Source organism: Aquarana catesbeiana, linkage group LG05 (assembly GCF_042186555.1).
Source record: "Aquarana catesbeiana isolate 2022-GZ linkage group LG05, ASM4218655v1, whole genome shotgun sequence".
Taxonomy (NCBI): domain Eukaryota; kingdom Metazoa; phylum Chordata; class Amphibia; order Anura; family Ranidae; genus Aquarana; species Aquarana catesbeiana.
In genome coordinates this window covers 564,472,171-564,494,601 of record NC_133328.1, presented here as the reverse complement: position 1 = coordinate 564,494,601, position 22,431 = coordinate 564,472,171, and the positions used below count along the sequence as shown (strand labels likewise).

At 43.7% G+C, this 22,431-nt stretch overlaps 1 protein-coding gene across 5 annotated transcripts in view; it reads left to right on the top strand.

Moving 5' to 3' along the window:
* The window catches only part of RUNX1T1 (RUNX1 partner transcriptional co-repressor 1), a 216,015-nt gene that overhangs the window by 72,036 nt on the left and 121,548 nt on the right, over positions 1-22,431 (top strand). The window contains exon 1 of one of the 5 annotated variants that reach the window (XM_073631946.1): positions 2,647-2,996. The exons of 2 other annotated variants lie outside the window; for them this stretch is intronic. Coding sequence is in view for 2 of the 3 variants with exons in the window: in XM_073631943.1 (XP_073488044.1) it covers positions 3,094-3,148 (55 nt within the window). In the remaining variant the exon portion in view is untranslated. 2 more of the 5 variants (XM_073631943.1, XM_073631945.1) reach the window with 2 other exon arrangements.

Sequence of the window (22,431 nt, the reverse complement as noted above, 5' to 3'; positions counted from 1 at the left end):
GAGGGTTTGTGGGGAGCAGTGACACCTTGCAGAGGGTTGGGGGGAGCAGTGACACCTTGCAGAGGGTTTGTGGGGAGCAGTGACACCTTGCAGAGGGTTGGGGGGAGCAGTGACACCTTGCAGAGGGTTTGTGGGGAGCAGTGACACCTTGCAGAGGGTTGGGGGAAGAAGTGACACCTTGCAGAGGGTTTGTGGGGAGCAGTGACACCTTGCAGAGGGTTGGGGGGAGCAGTGACACCTTGCAGAGGGTTGGGGGGTGGAGAGCAGTGACACCTTGTAGAGGGTTGGGGGGAGCAGTGACACCTTGCAGAGGGTTTGTGGGGAGCAGTGACACCTTGCAGAGGGTTTGTGGGGGGGAAGCAGTGACACCTTGCAGAGGGTTGGTGGAGAGCAGTGACACCTTGCAGGGGGTTGGTGGAGAGCAGTGACACCTTGCAGCGGGTTGGGGGGAGCAGTGACACCTTGCAGAGGGTTGGGGGGGAGCAGTGACACCTTGCAGAGGGATGGTGGGGAGCAGTGACACCTTGCAGAGGGATGGTGGGGAGCAGTGACACCTTGCAGAGGGATGGTGGGGAGCAGTGACACCTTGCAGAGGGTTGGGGGGGGGGGGCAGTGACACCTTGCAGAGGGTTGGTGGGGAGCAGTGACACCTTGCAGAGGGTTGGGGGGAAGCAGTGACACCTTGCAGAGGGTTGGGGGGAAGCAGTGACACCTTGCAAGAGGGTTGGGGGGGAGCAGTGACACCTTGCAGAGGGTTGGGGGGAAGCAGTGACACCTTGCAGAGGGTTGGGGGAAGCAGTGACACCTTGCAGAGGGTTGGGGGGGTGGAGAGCAGTGACACCTTGCAGAGGGTTGGGGGGGTGGAGAGCAGTGACACCTTGCAGATGGATGTTACGGAGCAGTGACACCTTGCAGAGGGTTGGAGGTGAGCATTGACACCTTGCAGAGGGATAGTGGGGAGCAGTGACACCTTGCAGAGGGTTGGTGGGGAGCAGTGACACCTTACAGAGGGTTGGGGGGAGCAGTGACACCTTGCAGAGGGTTGGTCGAGAGCAATGACACCTTGCAGAGGAATGGTGGGGGGCAGTGACACCTTGCAGAGGGTTGGGGGGAAGCAGTGACACCTTGCAGAGGGTTGGGGTTGGGAAGCAGTGACACCTTGCAGAGGGTTGGTGGAGAGCAATGACACCTTGCAGGGGGTTGGTGGAGAGCAGTGACACCTTGCAGAGGGTTGGTGGAGAGCAGTGACACCTTGCAGGGGGTTGGTGGAGAGCAGTGACACCTTGCAGCGGGTTGGGGGGAGCAGTGACACCTTGCAGAGGGATGGTGGGGAGCAGTGACACCTTGCAGAGGGATGGTGGGGAGCAGTGACACCTTGCAGAGGGATGGTGGGGAGCAGTGACACCTTGCAGAGGGATGGTGGGGAGCAGTGACACCTTGCAGAGGGATGGTGGGGAGCAGTGACACCTTGCAGAGGGATGGTGGGGAGCAGTGACACCTTGCAGAGGGTTGGGGGGAAGCAGTGACACCTTGCAGAGGGTGGGGAGGGGGGAGACAGTGACACCTTGCAGAGGGTTTGTGGGGGGGGAAGCAGTGACACCTTGCAGAGGGTTGGTAGGAAAGCAGTGACACCTTGCAGGGGGTTGGTGGAGAGCAGTGACACCTTGCAAGAGGGTTGGGGGGGGGGAAGCAGTGACACCTTGCAGAGGGATGGTGGGAGCAGTAACACCTTGCAGAGGGTTGGGGGGAAGCAGTGACACCTTGCAGAGGGTGGGGAGGGGGGAGGCAAGTGACACCTTGCAGAGGGTTGGGGGGAGCAGTGACACCTTGCAGAGGGTTGGGGGGAGCAGTGACACCTTGCAGAGGGTTTGTGGGGGGAAGCAGTGACACCTTGCAGACGGTGGGGGGGAAGCAGTGACACCTTGCAGAGGGTTGGTGGGGAGCAGTGACACCTTGCAGAGGGTTGGTGGGGAGCAGTGACACCTTGCAGAGGGTTGTGGGGGAGCAGTGTCACCTTGCAGAGGGTTGGTGGGGAGCAGTGACACCTTGCAGAGGGATGGTGGGGAGCAGTGACACCTTGCAGAGGGTTGGGGGGGGGGCAGTGACACCTTGCAGAGGGTTGGGGGGAGCAGTGACACCTTGCAGAGGGATGGTGGGGAGGCAGTGACACTTGCAGAGGGAATGGTGGGGGAGCAGTGACACCTTGCAGAGGATGGTGGGGAGCAGTGAGACCCTTGCAGAGTGATGGTGGGGAGCAGTGACACCTTGCAGAGGAATGGTGGGGGAGCAGTGACACCTTGGCAGAGGGTTGGTGGGAGCAGTGACACCTTGCAGAGGAAAGGTGGGGAGCAGTTGACACCTTGCAGAGGATGGTGGGGAGCAGTGACACCTTGCAGAGGAATGGTGGGGAGCAGTGACACCTTGCAGAGGGATGGTGGGGAGCAGTGACACCTTGCAGAGGGATGGTGGGGGAGCAGTGACACCTTGCAGAGGAATGGTGGGGAGCAGTGACACCTTGCAGAGGGATGGTGGGGAGCAGTGACACCTTGCAGGGGGTTGGTGGAGAGCAGTGACACCTTGCAGAGGGTTTGTGGGGAGCAGTGATACCTTCAGAGGGTTAGAGGGGGAAGCAGTGACACCTTGCAGAGGGTGGCTGGGTCTTCTGCATGCTTTGTGTGCATCCTCCATGCAGCTGTCAGTGAGCAGACACCTTGTGCTGCGTTGTAGCTGCCTGCTGTGTGCAGCCCATTATCCGGAGCTGTGCTCTCAGTAGACGGAGGAGGAGGGGACGCTGTGTAAACCCATAGATATCATTAGCCGGCGGTATACAAGTGTCTGGGTGACATCAGATAACACAGCTCAGCAGCCCGACAATTCACTTCACAAGGCACGGAGCGACCATTGAGAGGAGGAAGAGCTGGAATGATGCACAGGGGCCCCCCGGGGGCTGTGGAATATCACGTGACCTCCCCCGGACTGTAGCGGACACTGGACAGGTACATAGGAGCCGCGGATTGTACGCGCTGTGTGTGCGGCGTCTGCCCCGCGGGGGCTCGGCCAGCTGGGGTCAGGAGTGGACGGAGCGGCTCCTCCATGAAGAGTCCCGGCCCCGGCGGACACGTTGCCGGGAGTTGTGTTCTCCGGAGAGGTAAGGATCGCATACAAAGGACTGAGGAGACACCGCTGGGAGGGAAATCGTCCTCCGCCCGAACAAAAGGCACTTTGTGTATCATGGTGTCCATTAGAGCTGATTAGAGGAGAGTGCTTCTCAGGATAAACACTGGGAGCGTGCTGATTGTTGTGTCCTGGCAGGAGATACTTTGTTTCCTGTCCTATGGATCAGTACTGCACATGGCTCAGATTGGGGGGGGGGGCGCTGCCAATGTTTGGAGCCTGTCAATGCGTGGAGCCCACAGGGGGGCCCCCAGACCGGCTCTTCACACACACTTCAGGGACCATCAAAGAGCAGCACACTGAATAGGGACATGGGGGGGGGGGACCTCCTACAGCCAGACAAAGAGCATCTTCATCACCAGGGACGGGAGGGAGCCAGGTGAGCGGAGGCTGCACCCCCCCATCCCCCATCCCCCCTACACATAGACATACACAGACATACTCCATGCCTGCACACCGCACGCCTGTCATTGTTCTGCCTGCAGAGACACATGTGCTGCTGTCATCGTTCACATCTCCGACCCACCTACCGCTCTACCGGCATCCGCACATCTCCGACCCACCTACCGGACTCTCCGCCTGTCACCTACCGCACAGCTCCGCATGGCTGGGGGAGCCCCGCACTGCCACCCGACCGGGACACTCTGCTAGAACCGGGGGAGGCACAGCTGACTGCCCTGTCCCTGCAACATGCCCGGTGAGTCCCCTTCATTACCAACCACTACAGGGCTCAGCGCCGTGCCACCGATATACACTATATATATAGAAAGAGAGAAATATTATACTATCATAATGTACTAAAAGAATGTCGATTTGCATGAATGTGTATCCGCTATTACCACCATCCTGACTACTACAAGGCTCAACACCGTGCCAGGTATATACTATATATATATATTCACACAGAAAGAGAGAGACCGATAATAATACTATAGTATAATATACCAATAGAATTTAGATTTGCATGCATGTGTGTCCTTTATTACCACCAACCTGACAACTACTACAAGGCTCAGCACAGCACCTAGCCAGGGATATACAGAATAGAGAGAGAGAGACTCCTATATAATACTATAATAATGTACTAGAAGAATGTAGATTGCATGAATGTGTGTGTCCTTTATTACCACCATCCTGACAACTACTACAAGGCTCAGCACAGCACAGTGGCAGGGATATAGAGAATATATATACAATATACAAAGAGATTTATATATTAGACTCTACATGCTTTTAGTATTATTATATACGTGTGTGCGCAACATTCCTGGTGAGTGTCCTTTATTACCACCACCCTGACAGCTGCTACAGGGGTCATCACATCACTGTCCCAGGGATATACAGGATATACAGAGTGTGTGTGTGTGTGTGTGTATATATATATATATATATATATATATATATATATATATATATATATATATATACTCCTATATTAATACTACAGTATACTTTACCAATAGAATGTAAATATTCCATATATGCATGAATGTGTGTGTGTCCTTTATTGCTATCATCCTGATAACTACTACAAGGATCAGGGCAGCACCATGCCAGGGATATAAAGAGTATATATATAGAGAGAGAGAATCGTATATAATAATACCACAATTAGGTACTAATTAGAATGTAGATTCTAACATATATGTGTGTGTGTAACATTCCTAATGAGTGTCATTTATTACCATCATCCTGACAACTAGTCGAGGGATCATGACCGCACCAAGCCAGGGATATATAATATTATACCAACAGAATATAGATAAAAATAGACAGTATATGTGTGCATGTGCAACCTACCTGGTGAGAGCCCTTCATTAGCATCATCCTGACAACTACTGGAGGAAAGACAGCATTATATACCGTATGTGTGTGTATATATATATATATATATATATATATATATATATATACACTAATAAAATGTAGATCCTAAGACCCTAATATATGTGCGTATGCAGCATGCCTAGTGAATGTCCTTTATTGCCATCTACTAGGGGAAGGAGATTAAAATGTATGTGTAAATATATATATATATATATATATATATATATATATAGATAGATAGATAGATAGATAGATAGATACAAATATAATGTGGACTTCCTTTGCAATATTTCAGTACCCTGCCAGCTACCAGGGTAATGACACTATAAATAAAATGAAGATCCTAATGTGTTTGCAAATATATATTCTCACATCTTGTAAGTCTCTTTTATTGCATTGCTTCCCAACTGCTGGTGGAAAGACAAAAGCATTCTATATAGTAAACCTATGTTCATATATATTTAAAATGAGAGAAGAAGCGAGAAAGACAGACAGATATATATGTGTGTGTGTGTGTGTGTGTATATATATATGTATATGTGTCTCAAATATATATCATATGTATATATTAACATATGCATTAATATATCAGAGAATCAAATAATATGCAAATGCAAAAGCTAATATAAAAAAAAATTATACTTATAAACACTATTTTGGTAAATGCATTAAGCCTTTTGAATGTATTTCATAGACAATGTATATAAAAAATGAAAACCTATGAAGCTAGCAGACATGTGTATAGAGATATTGGCTTTATAATGTGTACAGAGATATTGGCTTTATAATATAAACAATGTTATTGTAATATTTGGTTGCAATGTTTAATACTTTGAATTCCTTTGCTACAAACATATGAAGTATGATTTCAGAATAAAGGCCGGTTTTCTGCTGCTTGCTTTTCTTACTTTTATCTTCTCCTCCATGTAGCTTGTTTGGGGATGACGTCTGTCTGTTTGACGATTTTACAGATAAGTGAGGATGATTTAGGGTTTGTTTCCTGGATGAAGGGATTACAGATGAGAGATGGGGTGTTTGTATGTAGGTGTTGGTTTGATGAATGCTCTATCTTGTGTAAAATGTTTAATATGAAAATAGAAGTAACGTGGTTTGTCTGTTATGGGTCTGTATCCGTTTAGCTTGTTAGTGGTCTTTGATGATTAATGCTGATTAAAGTCCTTGTTCATATCTCAGCTGGGCTGTAATTTGTATTTAAAGTGCCTTTTATTATGGCCGAATGAGATGTAAAAATGTCTGCAGAAGTAGTTATGTAGTATATACTGTGGTTGGAACTGTGACTTTTTTTTATTTTCCTCCAAGTCAAATATGCAGAAGAAAATATTAATGTTGGATGAGGGTCGGTTCCCCAATTTAAGATGCAGAGCCAGTAAAAACACATCTGGGTTAGCTGGAGAGGGCCAATGGAAAGAGCATGGCTGGGGTGGAAGTGTCAGGGGACAGGGAAGGCCGTGTAACACTTTGGATGCTAGTGGGCATACGGTACAGCTAGAGACAGGGAGTGTTCTGTGCTGTCTCCTTGCATTCCTGGATGTTGTCTGATTTCGGCAGGACATGCTGCTTTTTTGGTTGGAGAGCCTGTGCACAGCACAGATGGTGTTTTGAAACACTATCTGGCTGCCAGCTTGCTGTGGCCACATTTGTGTGAAGGTATTGGCAGTTGTTTGAAGAATGTCTTTTTTCTTAGGGTTGATATGTGGTCACAGTCCTGGGCCGCTAGCGTGTGTGCTTATATTGCAGTGCCGCCAGAGTGACAAGGTAAAAAAAAAAAACTCAATTGATTTCTGAGGGATGCCTGGCCAATTCTTTAATTATATATGCATATTAATGAGGCAAGACTTTCCAAACACCTTGGAGCTCATCTGAGCCTTTCATTCCTTTGTTGTTATTATCTTTCCTTGTTTTGTATTTGGAGAGATTGTTTGTTTTTTATGTTTTTTTTTTTTTTTTAAATGCGTATATTTCATAACATTCTTACATAGAAGGTTGTAAATCAAATGACATGGCTTTGTTCACATCTGTTTCCCCGTGAGGTTACTATTTTTTACACACACACACACACACACACACACACACACACACACACACACACACACACACACACACACACACACACTTTTGGTAAATGGGGATTTTTGCACTTTTGTTTTGTTGGTGCTGCCGTGGATTTGGTAGTGTTCAATGGGGGAGCATATGACTTTCTTTCCTTCTATGTGACAGCACTGGTGCTTGGTATTTGACTTTCTTCCTTTACCTCCATGTAACAGCACTGGCGCTTGGCATTTGATTTTCTTCCCTTACTCCAATGTAAAGGCACTGGAACTTGGCATTTGACTTTCGTCCCTTTCTTCCATGTGACAGCACTGGTGCTTGGTATTTTGACTTTCTTCTCTCCCTTCCATGTGATGGTACTTGGCATTTGATTTTCTTCCATGTGACAGCACTGGTGCTTGGCATTTGACTGTCTTCTCTTCCTTCCATGTGATGGTACTGGTACTTGGCATTTGATTTTCTTCCCTTCCTTCCATGTGACAGCACTGCTGCTTGGCATTTGACTTTCTTCCCTTTCCTCCATATGACAGCACTGGTTCTTGGCATTTGACTTTCTTCCCTTCCTTCCATGTGACAGCACTGGTGCCCGGCGTTTGACTTTCATCCATTCCTACCATGTGACAGCACTGGTACCTGGCATTTGACTTTCTTCCCTTTCTTCCATTTGACAGCACTGGTGCTTGGCATTTGACTTTCTTCCCTTCCTTCCCTTTGAAGCAGACCTTTAGGCAGAAATTAAACTTTCTCTTGTCTGTTACTGAGTATTTTTTATTTTTTATATTTTTTTTTTCAGCAAATGTAAATCCCTTTTTTATTGGGCAGTTCTGTGTCCTCTCATTTACAGTGATTGTGTCTAGCTACCGGGGACATAAGTCACCCTTAGCCTTCTAAACAATATCCATGTCACACCTCCCAGGGTGCCGTGTTCCTAGAAGGCCCATAACACTGCAATAGTCTGATCCTCATGGCAACGTGTAAACTGAATGACGGAGTTAGATCTTTGTCTGCGTATGTGTGCATGGGGGCTGGCTAGAAGAAACAGCCAGCTCTGGATGATGGAGGAATGTAGATGATAAGACAATGGAGAGATGTGCCAGAAGAGCTTCTTATGCAAAGAGGACAACGCTGGATTCCGTGGCCTTGTAGTTATGATTTTCATTCATGATATATAAGGAACTTTCACATTAGGCGGTACAAGGAGAGATCAATTCCACACAAAACGTGAAAGCAATCAGTGAGCTACTCTGGAATCTAGGAGGCTCAGCAAAGGTGTTAATATCAGAACATTATTTGTTTTTTTTTCATATTTTGGCTCTGTTACCCTTTGCCAGCCCTGAATGCACACAGCTTTTCACAGTGACACTGGGTGTGTACTTCCTGAAGCCTGTGATCTGTACTTCTCTCTGTGATTGCAGACACCAGTAGGTATGGATCTGATTGGTGGCTGTAAGAAATATCCTAATATTGAATATTTTTCCAATTGGTGGGGTAAAAACCTGGACCGCTGAGCACAAACCCCGCTGCCTGTGTACATGCCAATTTTAAAGTAGTTGTAAACCCTTACTGAATGATCTCTAGTTTGCTAAAGCCATATGTATCATAAACCATTTTTTACTTTAAAATGAAATATTTGTTTTCAACTTCAGTGTTGTAGATCTCCTGCCACCTGTTTGCACCCCTTTCCTGTTTGTATGCATGCAGCAATATGGCTGCATGACCTCACTGAGGGCCAGAATCCTGGTGACAACGGGGGATATAATGTGTGTTGAAATGGTCATTTGTAATCTCCACTGGAAGCCTGTGTGACAGAGTGAAAACGCAGAAGCAGAATTAGGAGAAAGGGACAGAGTGTTGTCACCCTAAAAACAGAAAGTGCCTGAACAAGGACCTTCATGGCAGGGAGGCATTATTTTAATAAAAGCTACATTACATCTAGGCATTACATTTACACCTGGCTTTTTTTCAGCGGGAACGCATTTCTGGCTCCTCCAGTGCTGAATGTATGCAATGGCAAGGAGTGCTGGGGTGTGTTGGAGGGTCTAATGCCGGCTGCGGGAGAATCTTTTGTTGCTGGAGGGGATCTATTGTTGCTGCGGGGGGGGGGGGGGGGGCAGTTGTTGCTGGAAGAGATCTACTGTTGAGGGGATAAAGTCTATTGTTGCTGGCTGCTGGGAGATCTGTTGTTGCTGCTGAGGTGGTAATTTGTTGTGGGAGTCCATTGCTACTGGGGGGGCTATTTTCTTTATTTTTCTTGTTATTTAACAAATTCCATACAAATTACTTAGCACCACAAAATGATACTTGGCTCTGCATTCTCTAAAAGAGGCGCTGCTAGGAGGTGGGTAGGGGGTGGAACCAAGGAATGGTGCTCAGAGGTGGGTAGGGGGTGGAACCAAGGAATTGTGCTCAGAGGTGGGTAGGGGGTGGAACCAAGGAACGGTGCTCAGAGGTGGGTAGGGGGTGGAACCAAGGAATTGTGCTCAGAGGTGGGTAGGGGGTGGAACCAAGGAATTGTGCTCAGAGGTGGGTAGGGGGTGGAACCAAGGAACGGTGCTCAGAGGTGGGTAGGGGGTGGAACCAAGGAACGGTGCTCAGAGGTGGGTAGGGGGTGGAACCAAGGAATGGTGCTCAGAGGTGGGTAGGGGGTGGAACCAAGGAATTGTGCTCAGAGGTGGGTAGGGGGTGGAACCAAGGAATGGTGCTCAGAGGTGGGTAGGGGGTGGAACCAAGGAATTGTGCTCAGAGGTGGGTAGGGGGTGGAACCAAGGAATTGTGCTCAGAGGTGGGTAGGGGGTGGAACCAAGGAACGGTGCTCAGAGGTGGGTAGGGGGTGGAACCAAGGAACGGTGCTCAGAGGTGGGTAGGGGGTGGAACCAAGGAACGGTGCTCAGAGGTGGGTAGGGGGTGGAACCAAGGAATGGTGCTCAGAGGTGGGTAGGGGGTGGAACCAAGGAATGGTGCTCAGAGGTGGGTAGGGAGCGGAGACAAGGGGGTGACTCAGAAAGGGAGGGGGGGTTCCTGCACCTATTCTCTGAGGAAAAAAAGCCCTGCATTCCCATGTTAAAATGCTACTAAACCCACAACAGTAGAAATCAGTCTGTATATGTAGTAAAGCATGCTTGTTATACTCACTGTGAAACCTAATGTTTATCCAGCACATTGTGTAAAAAGGCTGCTTGATCCTGTCTTCTCTGATCCTCCCCTTTTACTGTACCCAATCTATCTCCTGGTAGTACAGAGCATGGGGGCACTCTGCACATGCTCGGTTTGGTGTTTTGCCAAGTTTCTTTTTTTTTCTCGGGAGGGTGCATGTGATCAGCGCTGTCCAAACAGAGGCTCAGGGGTTATGCAGTCTCATAGCACAGTCAGAGGAGAATGAAAACCCCTCCTACAAGCTTTAAGCAGACACTGATAGAAGTCACAAGACTGCTATATACTGCTTATGAGAAAAGGTATTTAGCAGTTTATATTTACTAAAATAATCGCATTTCCATGTTCTGTGCACTGTGGGAGACCAGATATAGTGAATGCAGGGTCCTGGGTTTAGTAATACTAAAGCTTACAAAAGATTAAAATAATTGCATATATTTCATTTTTGATCCTGGCTGGAGGGTGATTTTATGATGTATGGATGGATAACAGGAATTATATTTTTATATTTACTCCTCCTGAACAGTAGCTGTGTGTTTTTTTTTTTTATTTTGTTATTTTTTTGTAGAAAACAGTAGCAACATACTTGAATAAAAATAAATCAGCAGCACAATAATAACCTGTGATATTAATATAAAAAAAATCCAATTGAATCTGTCATCGGTATTTTTACCACATTCCCTGTTAAACAAGCTTAAATTATTACTGCCTTCCTCTAAAAGTAGAAGCGAGCACTAGTGTTTTCAAATGTTTGCAGCGAGTGCCAGCAAGGCTTGCACTTGGAAACAGAGAATACATTAACAGCTGTGACTAGGAACACGTGCCAACAGAGAAATACTCCAGCAAATCTGACACTTGGCTATTTTTGACACCCATCTGTATGTTTTTTTTTTTTTTTTTTTTATACTCTCCAGGAGGATGAACTGTCTTTCAGTCTGTTTATTGCATATTGAAGCATTTTTTTTCTTCAAAAAGCAGGACGATGCTTGCATTAATACAGCCATGTTTTAAAGCAATATTAAACCCAAAAAACAAACATTTATTATATTGCTGCTTATCAGTTCATGTGATGGCTACATTTGTTTTATTTTTTTTTTTAGGCTTTCTTTCTTTTTTCATCTGATGAACCAGCCAGTAAGTCTGTTGTTTTTCAATCGAACAAGCTGTCCTGCAGACCTAGCAGTGTTGAGACAAACCATTTAATACTGACAGGGATGCTTACAATGATCAGCTTTTATTCATTTATGTAAAACCTTTATTCCAAAATGAAAAAAACTGCTGTAACTGCAGTGTGAGCTCGAGATTGGTATCAATTTGTTAGTGTATCTTAATCTGCTAGTACATCTAACACTTCTCCCCCTAGATTTAACAATGATGCTGTCCAAAGGTGTCTCTGTTCCTCCTACACACTTCTATGTGATGCCTACACTCCTTACGTCACTACATCACTTCTTTGGGGGGGGTCATGCAAGAGCTATGTTGTTAATTGCATTCAATGACAAGGGGTGTGTGTGTGTGTATATGTGTGTGTGTGTGTGTGTGTGTATATATATATATATGACAGGTAATGGTCACTATGAGGTTAGTACTTTTGCCTGGCAGGACTGGGACTTTGGATGAAATCCGAAACATTATGTTGAGCCTGGAGCTGCACGATTCTGGACAAAATGAGAATCACGATTTTTTTGCCTAAAATAAAGATCACGATTCTCTCATGAGTCTCGTGGCGTAACATCATCTTTCACATTATACTGAAAAATTGGGCTAACTTTACTATTTCTTTTTTTTAAATAATTCATTAAATGTATTTTTTCTCCAAAAAATTGTGTTTGAAAGACCACTGCGTAAATACAGTATGACATGAAATATTGCAACAACCACCATTTTATTCTCTAGGGCCTCTGCTAAAAAAAATAATAATAATGTTTGGGGTTCTAAGTAATTTTCTAGCAAAAAATACTGATTTTAACTTGTAAGCAACTAATGTCAGAAAAAGGCAAATCTACTTTGCACTGCAAGTGCACTTGAAAGTGCAGTCGCTTGAAATCTAAGGAGTACATCTGAAATGAGGGGAAGCTCCGCTGATTTTATTATCCAATCACGTGGAAGCTAAAATGCTGTTTTTTATTTTCCTTGCATGTCCCCCTCGGATCCACAGCGACTGCACTTCCAAGTGCACTTTCAATGCAAAGTGGATTTTCCTTTAGTAAATAACCCTCTTAAAGACTAAGTGGTTAAACTGCCCTCATTTACAGACCAAAGTTCATTCCTTTGATCTAAATTTAAAAAGAACCAAGTGTTAGTGTTTCTCTTTATCTCCGCCTATGAGATGTTGTGATAAACTTGGCAGACTGCCTGTTTTTCTTTTTGATAGCTGTCAGATGTAAGCAGAGAACTCTCTGCACTGAATTGGGAAAATGCTGTGTTAAGATCGTGAGGGGGTAGAATCGCGATCTCTATTCTTTAACAATTAATCGTGGAGATCTAGCTGAGCCTTCAGCCCTGATGTAAGCATTGTTCTGGCTTTTGGAATGAGTTATGCAAATCTCAAAATGCCTTGATGGGTAGATGACTGTTTGGAGAAGCTATCATTCCTAGTCACACTGTGTTTGCATAGGTAACGCTCATAGCTGGTCTTGTCTAGGGTGCAAAATAGTCTAGTACCGGACCTGATGACAACTAAACAACAACCTGGATATTTCAGAGGATTATTGCTTTTGATGATACTTTCCCAATAGCGGCATGGGTTGGGTCATTTCTACATTCTTTCAGTTTGTTCTACAAGCCTGTGATCTTCAAGCAACCACTTACAGTTAAAGTGACACTATAAAGTATTACTATTACTATTATACAGGATTTATAAAGCACCAACAGTTTGTGCATTACATTATAAAGGGAAGCAGTACAGTTAACAATAAAATTAATAAAAGAGTGTCCTATTCCTGAGAGCTTACAATCCAATATCCTTTCTCCAAAAAATTACCCATACACATCCACTTCTCAGTGGCATTGTAAACTATTTTTCATGAAATCGTTTTTCATGTAACGTCCTCCGTGAGCTCCTGGACCTCTCCTTTTCCCTCTCACTTCTGTTTGTTTAAGACAAGCAGTGCACATTACTTATGGTCATTTGCACTGTTTTATGCACACAGCAAATCCCACCATCCATCTTGGGAATTAGCAAGAGAGAGTGGATACATTTCTACAAACAAATGTAGGCACCCTCTAATAGGAAATCAGATCACAGCGTTAAAAAAAATGGAATTTGGAAGAGGCTGAGAGCAAGCTCAATTATAACTAAAGGCAAACCTTTTTTTTTTTCGTTTTGGAGAGAGTGGAGAGGGATTAGAACACTTGTCAGTTTTTATTGCTGTCTGTGTCCCTGTTAGGGAGATTAAACCTCTCTATTAGTCCTGGTTTCCACTATCATTGAAAGTGAACGTAAAAGAAAACCACACATTTTGGGTCGTCCCCGGAAAAGTAATAGAGGGGAAATCTTCCAATGGGGACACTAGTTCTGGGGGTCCCCAAGGGATTCCCTTTAATTTGCAGGGATTTGCTCTGACTTCCTGTTTGGCTGTGGGACAGGAATTGAAGGGAAATCTCCCAAATGTACCACAGATAGTGAAAAGAAAATCTGACAGGGGTTATAACCCTCCCTTAGTGAAAAAAAATCTGACAGAGGTTAAAACCCTTTCCTAGCTTAGTTTATCCAAGCCTGATACAGCTCTGTATATGACAGAGAGGGGCTGTAGGATCTGAAATCAGGAGGGTTAGGTTTTCGGCATTTTTACACTGATTAATTAATGGACTATGGCCCAAATATGTTTTAATTTGAATATGTTCCTAAAAACTGCATATATATATATATATATATATATATATATATATATATATATATATATATTTTTTTTTTTTTTTTTTTTTTTTTCTTTTAAGCAGTAATCTCAACTGACTTTCTGACCTCACTGTGACTTGTAAAGATGTTCATATTCTCCATTAGACTTGTGTCTTGCACTCCATTGTTCTCTCCATGTGTTCTGCATATTTGAAATACTGCTTGGCAGTGACATTGGATCTTAATGAGGGGGTTTCTTAATACAATTTGTCTGCTTTGGTTACTATTCAAGGAAGAGTTAAAATAGCAATCTGATCAGACCTGTGCGTATATGGTCATGGTCCAAAATAGTGAATCGACTGTTACTGCCAAGACAATAATCTGCTATCATGTCAGTGTTTTTATTACCATAACGTAAAAAAACACTAATGTTGCTATTGATTTGTGAAGCACATTGGTGTGACATGGGCATGCCAAACTGTGGAAGCTGTGGTCAAAAGGTTAGCAGAGGGCAAAGCTAATCAAGAGTATAGGCTTCCTACAGCTGATCCTTCCCTTTTACTGAATAATCGTGCCTTGTTCTGTACTGTCTTTGTGTAAGGCCATCTTGGAAGAGGCAGGGCTTTGCTTCCTCATTGCCTACAGATGACTGGTTGGATAATCATTAAGAAGCAGCAGGAGGTACAGATATCCCAGATCTGCAGAATGAAGCAGAAGCAGAGTTATCCTTCCACTGTAGGTCCTCAGGTACAGCTTCCTTTCCAGCAAGGAGAACAGTGAGCAGGATGCTAGAAACCTCACAGAATTTTGTGAATTGTGAATTTTTGTAATCACACGTTACAGATTACAGCTATGAGCCACAAGCTATGTCCTGTGCCGAGGTAGGAGTGCCCTGGCATAGGAAAAAATGTAAGAATTCAAGACGAAAGGTAGAATTTTCAGGGTGTTGCTTAGACACAATTACCATTTCTTGATATTCCCTATATCATGTTTGATATGTTGGTTCAAAATGTGAAAGTATTGAATGCATTGCTTTGATAAACATAGCAAAAGCATATGCGAGGTATCAAACAGAAAACAAGCTGTTTTAACCTGTATGCATCCCTTGGTTTACTATAAGCCAGCCAGTGCTTTCACGGGTCCTTGAAAGTATATTTCATATGCTAATTGAAGTCCCTGAATTAATGAAAGCCATTTTCAGGTGAAAGGGCTGGATCTTTCATATGTTGCTTATGATGAATTATAAAAACATAGTTTCTGGTGAAAATCTTTAGAAAAATAACATCAGTCATGGAGTTCAAAACGTATTTATGTCTATTTGAAGGCCTCATGCACACTGGGCATTTTATTTTCTCACCTGCTTCTGTTATCTCTGCTGTTAGGCCTTTCCTCCACAAAGCAGCATTTTGGCAGAAAAAAAGTTTGACGCTTGTAAACGCGTGTAACGCATTTAGGCATTTCCAAAACGCCTCTGCTCATGGATGCGCTGCCTGTGGAGTTTTTTTTTTCCTGCCTCTTCTAAACTCTTCTAAACCTCTATTTGTGCATGGACACCTAGGCTAACATGCAGGAGTGTTTAAAGAATGCCAGATGCCCCTAACAGCCACGTTAAAAATGTCCAGTGTGTATGAGGCCTTACTGTTCCATACAGAAAACATAAGGCTCTATTAATGGGAGATGGGGTTCACGAATGTAGGAACACAAGCATCGCTGCTGGCCATGACCAATCATCTTTCTCATTTCCTTGCCTCCCTTTAGTTTGATGTAAAGGACCATTTTATATAGTGGCACCCAGGGCTTTTTTTCAACGGGAAGGTGGGGAAACGTGGTTTTGGCACCTCCAGCACTGAATGTATGCAATAGCAAGGAGTGCAGGGGTGTGTTGGAAGGTAAGTTAATTCAGGTTGCAGGGGATCTATTTTTCTATAGGGAATCTGTTGTTGCTGGCGGGGGTCTACTGTTGCTGGCGGGGATCTATATTGTTGCTGGTGGGGATCTACTGTTGCTGGCAGGGATCTATATTGTTGCTGGTGGGGATCTACTGTTGCTGGCAGGGATCTATTGTTGCTGTTGGGATCTACTTTTGAGGGGGGTCTATAGACGCTGGCTGCTGGAGAGTCTATTGACACTGGCTGCTGGAGAGTCTATTGTTGCTGGCTGATAGGAGATCTGTTGTTGTTGCCGAGGTGGTATTTTGTTGTTGGTACATCTATTGTTTCTGGGCAAACTTATTGTTGCTGGGGGGGGTCTATTGCTCCTGGCTGTTGGAGATCTATTTTCTTTACTTTTCTTGTTATTAACAAATTTCATACAACTTACCTAGTACCACAAAATGATACTTGGCTCTGCATTCTCTAAAAGAGGTGATACTGGGAGGTGAAACCAAGGAATGGTGCTCAGAGGAAGGTAGGGTCGGAGACAAGGGGTGACTCAGAAGGGGGTGGTTCCTGCACCCATTCTTCGAGGAAAAAACAGGTTTGCTGGGTTTGTTTTTTTTTTTTATATACTTTAAGACCTCGAACAAGCATATAGGGAACGAAAATCAGAGAAAAGTTAGAGTTCTGTTCTAGCTCTGGGCCAGTGACTTGGGAAGTATGGAAATCAAAGCATTACCATGACAGTCAGAGTAGAACACCTTTTAGTTTTTTATTGCTGTCTGTGTCCCCGTTAAGGAGATTCACCCTCTCAATTTGTCCTGTTTACCATTATCATTGAAAGCAAAAGAAAATCCCAAATTTTGGGTTGTCCCCAGAAAAGTAATAGAGGGGAAATCTTCCAATGGGGCCCCGAGGAGTTCCCTCACTTCCTGTTTGGCAATGGGACAGGAAGTGAAGGGAAATCTCTGCAATGGGGCACAGATGGCAAAAAATCTGACAGGGGTTAAAACCCTTCCTTGCTCTATCCAAAATGAAAAAAAGTTTTGCCTATACTTGTACTTTAAGGAGGTACCAACAAGGCCTGTCTACATATTTCTACCATTTCTGAATAACGGAACAAGAACTGTACAGCAGAACTATTACTTTACACTTCAAATAAAGAAGAATTCTAGTTCTCAAGAAAACTAGGATATTGTTGTAAAATTGGCATTCTGAGGCAGTCTGGGTCCTTACTTATCGCAATAATAGACTGCAGGTCGGTTGGAGTTCAGGCTACAGTATAGAAAAATTAGTTAAGGCTCGAGGTGACCGATTTTACCCTATTTGCTAAGCAAACATTCACTTTGCAAAGTGAATGTTTTCTACTGTTATTATCAATTCACCATTGCTATTTTCAGAAGTTTTTAACAGGTTCCTATAGAACGGTTAGGCTAAAGATTGTACATGGGAGACAGGTACACTTGGAATGGAAACTATATACATTGATACAAGCTGTCAATAATGTAGATTGCAGCTAGAAACCTTTGATAAATCATTCATGTTTACTCTGCAAGCATCATCTAGAAACAGTCCAGGTTGAATAGCTTTGGCTTAGTAGTAGGAAGGAACAGATGCTGGCCTACAAAACATGTCTGCATTGCCTGTGGCTCAGTTGGATTCTGTTTCCATAAAAGGACAGTCGGTTATCAGTCAACATCGGCCAGCAATAATAATCTTCCTTAGAAGATGTCCTGGCATTGGGTCAGACCACCCCTTTCCAGGCTCCTGCTGGCCAGATGTGCTTGGATCTGTTCCTTTTTCAAAGTTCATGTTTCAAAAATGGATTTGTTTTTAGAATCTGGTTTTACTTAAGACATCTCCATCACGGAGTGCATTTCATAAATTACCCACATATTTTTTTAGCAGAGAACTTAACTGACTGTAATTTCTAACACATGGCTACATCATGTGAAATTTTCAAAACACTTGCACATAAGTTTAAGATGGTCCCTGAAGAAATGATCCATCGGCCCACAGCCAGACCCCCTTTTTTTTTTTTTTTTTTTTTTAATAGCATGTCTGTATTTTCCATTTAGTCCAGCTATATATCATAGAGACATTTTTCGGCTGTATTATAATGGTGCATTGTTTATTGAAAACTCTGAACTATCTGCTGAAAATTGATTTGGCATTTATTGCCTGTTTTCGAGACCACTTTTGTTTTTCGGAATTGCTTTTTTTCTGCCCGTGATTCTTTGCCTAATAAAGTGTAGATTTCTAATGAGTGCGGACACATAACTGACAGTTATCTTGGTAATTGAATGTTTGGGTAATACATGCATCTCAGTTATGTTGCAGTCTAAGGATCTTTTTGCCATCAATATTCTGAATCATGGCTTCATTGCTGCCAGTTGTTGAAGTGCTTTCAGTAATCAGCTGAAAACTCTGTCCAGAAGCTCTGCAATTTAGCTTTAGACAATTCGGTTAATATCAGGCCTGGAAGTTGTGTGTTTATGGAATGTTGGAGCAGACTCTGGAGCATCTGTAAAAAAAAAAAAAAGAATTAGTTAAACCAGATGTAAACTCTGATACAAAAACATTAACCTAATAATACTGTAACATTTCATTGTGTGTTTTTTTTTTTTTTTTAAGAAAATCCCTATTTTTTTTTTCAGTAAATCTGGTTGCGGTCATGTGACTGCTAGGTTCTACTGTGGGAGGAGAGTAGCAATGGTCTCACTTGATCTATCACGCACATCACACTTGCAATACCAGGGAAATTGGGAGTACAGTTACTGCCACCCACATCACTCTTGCCATGCCAGGAAGATTGGGAGTACAATTCCCTCCACCCATGTCATTCTTGCCATGCTAGGAAGATCGGGAGTACAGTCATCTCCACCATCTCCGCTCTTGCCATGCCAGGGAGACTGGGAATACTGTCGCCTCCACCTTCACCGCTCTTGCCATGCTAGGAAGATTGGGAGTACAGTCATCCCCACCCACGTCACTCTTGCCATGCCAGGAAGATTGGGAGTACAGTCACCTCCACCATCGCCAATCTTGCCATGCCAGGGAGACTGTGCATACAGTCACCTCCACCTACATCACTTTTGCCATGCCAGGAAGATCTGGAGTACAGTCACCTCTATGCACGTCATTCTTGCCATGCCGAGGAAACTTGGGAGTGCAGTCGCTAGGGTTGTCCCGATACCACTTTTTTAGGACCGAGTACAAGTACCGATACTTTTTTTAATGTCACGTGACAGTGTTTTTTTTTTTTTTTTGGGGGGGGGGGGGGGAGTGAACGGTGTGTGTGTTTTTTTTGTTTTTTTTTAATTTTCATTTACATTGATTATTTTTTACAATTTAATTTTTTTTATTCTTTATTGCACTATGTGTGTGTTTTTTTTTTTTAATCAGCCCTGTTGGGGGGCTTTGGTGAGATATCAGGGGTCTTAACAGACCTCTGATATCTCCCCCTTGAGACAGAGAAAGAGACCAAGGATAGAGATTCCCCAGTGCCTTTCTCTGCAGCCTCAGCTGCACTGACAACGAATGGAGAGAAGACAGCGGCTCCTCTCCATTCATAAACTGACACATTGTAATCACAGGTGATTACAATGTTTCAGTTATGTAAATAGACAGAGTCAGCTGACTCTGTCCATTCACACAGCGGAGAGACAGCAGAACGGAGGGGAGAGAGGAAGAGAGAGGGGGACAGCGGAAAGCCGGAACGGATGGGGACAGCGGAGGGGGACAGAGCAAAGAAGGAGGACAGCGGAGGGGGACAGAGGAATGGAGGGGGACAGAGCAAAGAAGGAGGACAGCGGAGGGGGACAGAGGAACGGAGGGGGACAGAGCAAAGAAGGAGGACAGCGGAGGGGGACAGAGGAACGGAGGGGGACAGAGCAATGGAGCAGGACAGCGGAGGGGGACAGAGGAACGGAGGGGGACTAAGGGGGATGAGGTGACAGTCAGCGGTGATCGTGTGTGGGGGAGATACAAGCACCGATCACCGCTGTATGTCACTAAAGCAGCTGAAAGCCGCGGGGGGAGAAGCTTGTAACTCCCCCACGCGCCGATCACCGCTGACAGTCAAGGTATCGGGGGAAGCATCGGGAGCATTTGCCCGAGTACAAGTACTTGGGCAAATGCTCGGTATCGGTGCCGATACCGATACTAGTATCGGTATCGGGACAACCCTAGCAGTCGCCTACACCCACATCACTTATGCCATGCCAGGAAGATCGGGAGTACAGTCACCTCCACCTACGTCATTCTTGGCATGCCAAAGAAATCATGAGTACAGTCAGTGGAGTCAAGTACTATCTTTTACACAAGAAAAGGGGGGAGGTACTGGGTGTAGAGGCTGCGTAGTACAAGCACCTGACAACATTTTAATATATTCAATGGGCATATTACAATAATGTCAACCTAAAATAGCAAAAAAGTAGAAATAACTTCACTTATTAAAGGTTGGGTGCTTTGTACTTTACATTGATATAATAATTTTACATTTTTCCATAAAATTGTTGTCATCTATGGTCATGTAGGTAACAGTCTGTATGAAAAGAAATGTGTTAAAGGTGATTGATTTAATTAGAGCAGCAAACAAAATAAAGCTCATTAAGGGCTAAGTTCATTACAGCTAGAAAGGTTAATAAAATGCAGCTATGTGAACTGAATTTGTGACCGGCAAACTGTAAATAGTAATTCGCAGACTATTTTTATTTAATTCTGGACTTGCATTGCAAATGTGATTGCCTAATGACGACAGCTCTTCACTATGAGACCATTATACATTCGTTGTGGACCATAAAATCTGAAATTTCGGTTCAGGCAACAAATATCTTGAAGATACGCACTTACTTACTATTGGGAGTTAGTGGCTGTTTTAGTACATTGTTGGCCTTAAGTCCAGGTCCACTCAAATCTGAGCTGTCAGAGTTGGTTGAGTGTCATAGAACTAAAACATCTGGCAACTTCTTTTGCCTTCCAGATGCCCATTGAAAGAACACCACTTGTGAGTTCCCTACTATGCAAGATACCATAACTATAACCATTTCAGTCTACTGAGCAGAGCTCCTGATTGATGATCTGTATGGATATAAACAGATGGCAGCTGTGACAGCCCACTGGTCTTTAGCCAGGAATTGACATTTCAGTTTTGACTCTAACTCTGTTCTATAGGTTGTTTTGGGTAGTTATTGGCAATTGTCTCACCTTATCACCCATTATTTTTGAACCCGTGCCTTGCCAGTGTAAATTTCACTTTTGTGCATAGTGATGTAATTAGGTGTAAACTAAATAATGGTATTTCATCCAATTGTGGGATTTTAATTTGTATTGTACTCAAACCGGTCAGTAAAATACAATATATATTTTTTTATAGTATATACAGTAATGACAAAACAATATTAAAGTTGACCATTTGGCCTTGTGTTATAAAGCTTGTTGGGAACAAAGGAGAACAGGAGTAGATGATATTACAGTTGTAGTGAGAAATATAAATGTTAAGTTCAGCAGGGCAGGTAATCTTTTCTATCACCATCCCTGCTTTTGTTCATCTTTTATCTTGAGACAGGTTCCTTATTTCAGTCCTAATTTAATTCACACGGATAATAGAGTCCACCAGTCCTATAATAAGCTCAATATCTCCAATAAAGTTGATATCACTGAAATCACTTCTTCTGTCTGAACAAAGTCTATTAGATTCCCCTAGCCTCTCTCGAACACTGGCAGCGCAGTCATCAGACAATTAAAGTTTATTTCCTGGAAATCTCAGTTTTTTTAATAGCTTTTGTCAAATTGTGGTGGACTGACCTCGAGAGTGATCGGGATTCTAATCAACTCTAAAAACAATTCAGTCATCGGCAATGGCTCCCATTTAGAGAGAGCGAGCGTACATTAGAGGCTGTTTTTGTCTTTTGTCAATAACAGTCATCATATTGGATCATTAAGCTTTCTAACTGATATATACGGCAGGAAGGGACTTTGAAGCTTTGATGTTGGTTTTCTGTTATACGTGTGCAATAATGTTTTTATGTGCATATCTTTTGTTTCACTTTTAAATGTAGGTACCGCTTTTGATAAACAGAGTACAGACTGTATCAATCCAGATTACTATAATATGACAATTGTATCTTTCACTGTCCAGGGTGAAATTGTCACATTTAAAAAGGTTTTGGTAATGGTAACTGTAATGCTCTAGCGCTATACATTATATTGTTGATTAATTCCAAAAAAGTAAATTTGTACTTAGCTTGGTGAATATGGCTGTGCTCACTTCAGTCCTCCAATTACAACATTATTGATTAACACACAATCACCCAATGCAGCACAGACTTACCTTATTTATAAGCTAACTGAAAATTAATTTTGCTAAGTGACTTTTCCTTTATTGGAACACACATATACAGTGCACTAGAGCATACTTATTCTATTCTCATTCATCTCATTGTAAATATAAGTGTCAAACCTATTTTTTTTTTGTATATTGAGGCACACTGGGGA